This window comes from Halyomorpha halys, unplaced genomic scaffold (genome assembly GCF_000696795.3).
Source record: "Halyomorpha halys isolate HHAL.00 unplaced genomic scaffold, Hhal_1.1 Scaffold2254.1, whole genome shotgun sequence".
In the NCBI taxonomy this organism is placed as follows: Eukaryota; Metazoa; Arthropoda; class Insecta; order Hemiptera; family Pentatomidae; genus Halyomorpha; species Halyomorpha halys.
The window spans coordinates 59,108-62,886 of record NW_027114678.1 but is presented as its reverse complement, the minus strand read 5'-3'; the positions used below and the strand labels follow the sequence as shown (position 1 = coordinate 62,886).

At 32.9% G+C, this 3,779-nt stretch overlaps 1 protein-coding gene across 1 annotated transcript in view; it reads left to right on the top strand.

Moving 5' to 3' along the window:
* Window positions 1–1,581: 1,581 nt before the first annotated feature.
* LOC106691331 (zinc finger protein Xfin) overlaps window positions 1,582–3,779 on the top strand; it is a gene marked incomplete at both ends in the record, with an annotated part of 26,426 nt that continues 24,228 nt past the window's right edge. Inside the window, one exon of the mRNA XM_067051832.1 lies at window positions 1,582–1,632. Coding sequence (XP_066907933.1) covers window positions 1,582–1,632 — 51 coding nt within the window. The remainder of the gene's footprint in view (window positions 1,633–3,779) is intronic.

Here is a 3,779-nt window from a genome sequence, read left to right as displayed (position 1 = left end):
GGTGAGATAACTGCCTTTCTTGTCCACGGGTTCTTTTACTATATTGGTTTTGCTTGCCTCAACCAGCAGACCTTCAATTTGTCTTCCATTCTACAACCATGGCCATACAATTTCAGCTGGTGTTCACCAAAGATTACTTTTACAAATCTCACTTCTAATAGAGCTTGGATACTACTTTTTATTCTACACAACTGATTTTTCTTGCCACTGAAGTGTAAATTTATTGTAAAATGTTCTGTTCATATAATAATGTTAATAATTTATTTATTTGTTTATGTGGCAACCCTGTACAAATAGAGTTAGCCTGTAAAGTACATAATTTAATAATCATTTTAATAATAATAATAACAATCAACAAACTATTTGATTATTATATAAGCTAATAACAAAACAGTATACTCAAATGGTGAATTAGAAATCATTTATATAAGCTAATAATAAACAGTAAACCCAAACTGGGATTATCTACATTAGTCAGTGTGAAAAAACCAGAACCTAGACAATATTACTTAATAAAGTAAAAGAAACAAAAACTATTCATCTTATTGTGTTATTGTGATGATAGGTATCCTGGTCTAGGTATAAGGCTTTTTGTTACATAAGTATAAAGAAGTTTAAGATCTAATTGTGAGTGTAAAGACCAAAATTCATACAACTGGTTTTGGTTAATATAGCTTAGTTTCGGCACGTATCGAATACGGTTCTTATGATACGTGGGGCAGTTATTAAAGAAATGGAAACAATCCTTCACTATCGTTCCATCACAAGCTGGACATAGCTTTTCTGTGGGTCTAAAATATATTTGTGCGGATCGACACTTAGAGTAATTGTGTATTTACTGAATAGTCGTACTTGGGCAATTATTCTCAAGTAAGCTAGGGGGCAGGTGAGTTTTAGGTAGCTTTGAGGAGCGTCCGATTTAATGAAGATCCTACCATACCACGGGTTATAGGTCGGTTCTTGTAATAACAGGAGGTCTTTACCTTTGTCGAATTCCCATATCTATCCAAGATCTCCCTTATTCTGATTTTGATACTTACCGGATCATTGAATTGTATCTCGTCAAACATTCTGAAACTTTCCAATAGTTTTCCTATCTGTGTTGCCTAATTATATTGCAAACTCAAAAAGTTGTTACTGTGTAACTGCAGGAGCTTTAGATAACATTGTTTCACGAAGCGGGTACAACACATGTTAAGAATTTTTAGTAACCAGGACTAAGTTAGATTTAAAATGTGATATCACACAGAAATAGGGGCCACTTCTATTCTTACTATAAAGTGTAGGGTATTTCGTTACAAACACAGTAGTCGCTTGTATATTTTCCCATTCCTCCATGTGCTTTGAGGCTCAACTAGGTACAGTTAGGATATAAGAAACAACTCAACATAATTGGAATCAATTATTTTTGCCTTCACACAGGTACTTAGTACCGCCCCTATGCTGGAGTTGCTTTTCAATACTATTTTCTTCGTCGCACAGCTTAATTTTAACTTTATTAAAGGAAAAAAAAATTAATTTTCAAAAGTGTAATGAGATGATTCCTAGTCCTTGTTTTAAATGTTATTTTCTTATCAGCAGGTGGACTTACTGATGTGGAAGAAGAAGAAGAACTGCTTGTCCTAGATGAAGGTAAGGAACATTGATCTTATTAACTGTAGGATAGGGAATGTACAAGTGTACAAAGAACCTTATAATATACTGTGGTGTAAATTTTTATAAAAAATTTTTTTTTATTAAAAAATTTTTTTTTTTTTTTTATTAATAATATTTTTATTTCAATCTCAATGAATTTAATAATAATATATCAATCTATTATTGTGATGTCTCTTGAAGAAAAAATCAAAAAGTGTTAACTGTTACAATGTACAGGACTACGACATTTGAAATGAAATGATTAACAACGAATATTAAGGAAATTATAAGAAAAAGTTGATTAATTTTTATTACATGGGGAAAACATTGTTATTTTGATGATTTATTTATTTTTTATTTTGGTGAGGAAAAAATGTTGATCACCATGCACCTGTAATTGACAACATATAACAGGGGTGGCCAACAAGTTGATTGTCGATTGTAAGGCAATTTTGGTCAATGGTCGATTGTAAGGCAATTTTGGTAAATGGTCGATCACTTGCAATGTCTTGGATGGAATTCTGTGAACCATGAACTTTGAAGCGATTGTAGAAGACATACTTTCTAGCAATAGTTTAATGCATTCTGAGAATATGCATGGCATAAATTCGTAGAATTCTGACAACCTAACATTGTGATTTCCGCCCGCACAGCACAATATATTATCATAATATTTGTCAGGACATACACCTAATTATGATTCCATGGTTAAAGACATGCAAACTCAGTCTTCTCATTAATGTTAAGGCAACAAAGTTAATTCTATATTTGTCTTTATCTGTAGCTACTTTGAATCAACAAATATTGTTAGTAATTATCCATGTTCTTTTAATTCCCCTGGACATGAGTTTTAGGCCCTTTAAATAATTATTATTGATGTTTTTGTGTTTGTACACTGATGATTTCCAAATTTACCTTTCCTTCCCACCTTCTGACCTATTAGTCGCCACAGAGAAGCTTCAGTCTCCGATATTTCCCGTTGTACCTTCTCCACCCTAAAGTGTTTAAATTACCTTTATCACCAACTTCTTTTTAAAACCCGTAGGCTCCTGGTTACTTCCTTAATATTTTCCCACTTTGATTATTGCTGTGTGGTTTACGGGGGTATCTCTGGGGACCTTGATGCAAAATTAAAACGGTTAAATAATTGCTTTTTACAATTCATCTTTGGGGTCCCTAGAAACGTCTCTGTCACCCGATTTTATGAAGAGTTGAAACGGCTTTACCCTTTCTTCTGTCGTTAATATTTTCTTGCTTCCTTCCTCTACCAAGTTATCCAATCCCACTGTCCATCATACATCTCTGATATCCATCAATTTAAATTCTCAGTGCATTCCCGCAAATTCATAATTTGATTATATTTTATGATGTTTTATAATTTCATTATTATTTTGAATTTTACTCTAAGGCTCTAAAGCCTGATTTTAACACCTGTATATTATTCTAAGGGATCAATCCCAGAATAAATAAAGAATAATATTATTATTTTACATAGGTACGTAGATAAGCCGTATATCTATATTTCCATACAAAGTATAAAAATAGTTGTGAACATATTTTTTACTTATCTACCCATACCTCACTGGAATGCATGTTATACTAAAACACTGTGTATAGACAGTATGCATTTCACACCCATTAGACTACGCCTATGTAAGCTGATCGCGACACACTTCTAACATAAAAAGTAAATCTTATCTACTGAAGAGTTGGCCACTCCTATTATATATAAACTGTGATAACTTGTAAAACGTGTTATTTTACTTATACAGAGTTGATTAAGTTTTTGAAGACTTAGAAAATAATATACAATTATTTTTAATCATGAAGCTCAGTGATAATTAAAAAAGAAAAGCAGTGAACAGTCCTCTTGCCTGTGTTGTCGTCAATCTATACTGCTGATGTAGTTGACAAAAATTATAGGAAGGCTACACTTCCCGCTTATGCTGATGACATTGCCATCTACAACAGCATTATAAACGTCGAAACAGCTCTACATCAGATTACATCAAATAGTATGCTCTGAGATTGTTCAAAAGGTGGGTAACTTGAACATCTCAATACAGCCAAAATGGACTGTTGTGTTTGCACACAACCAGTTCGAGAGGTCAAGACTGCTGAAGACTCTCCACGTAGATGACAGG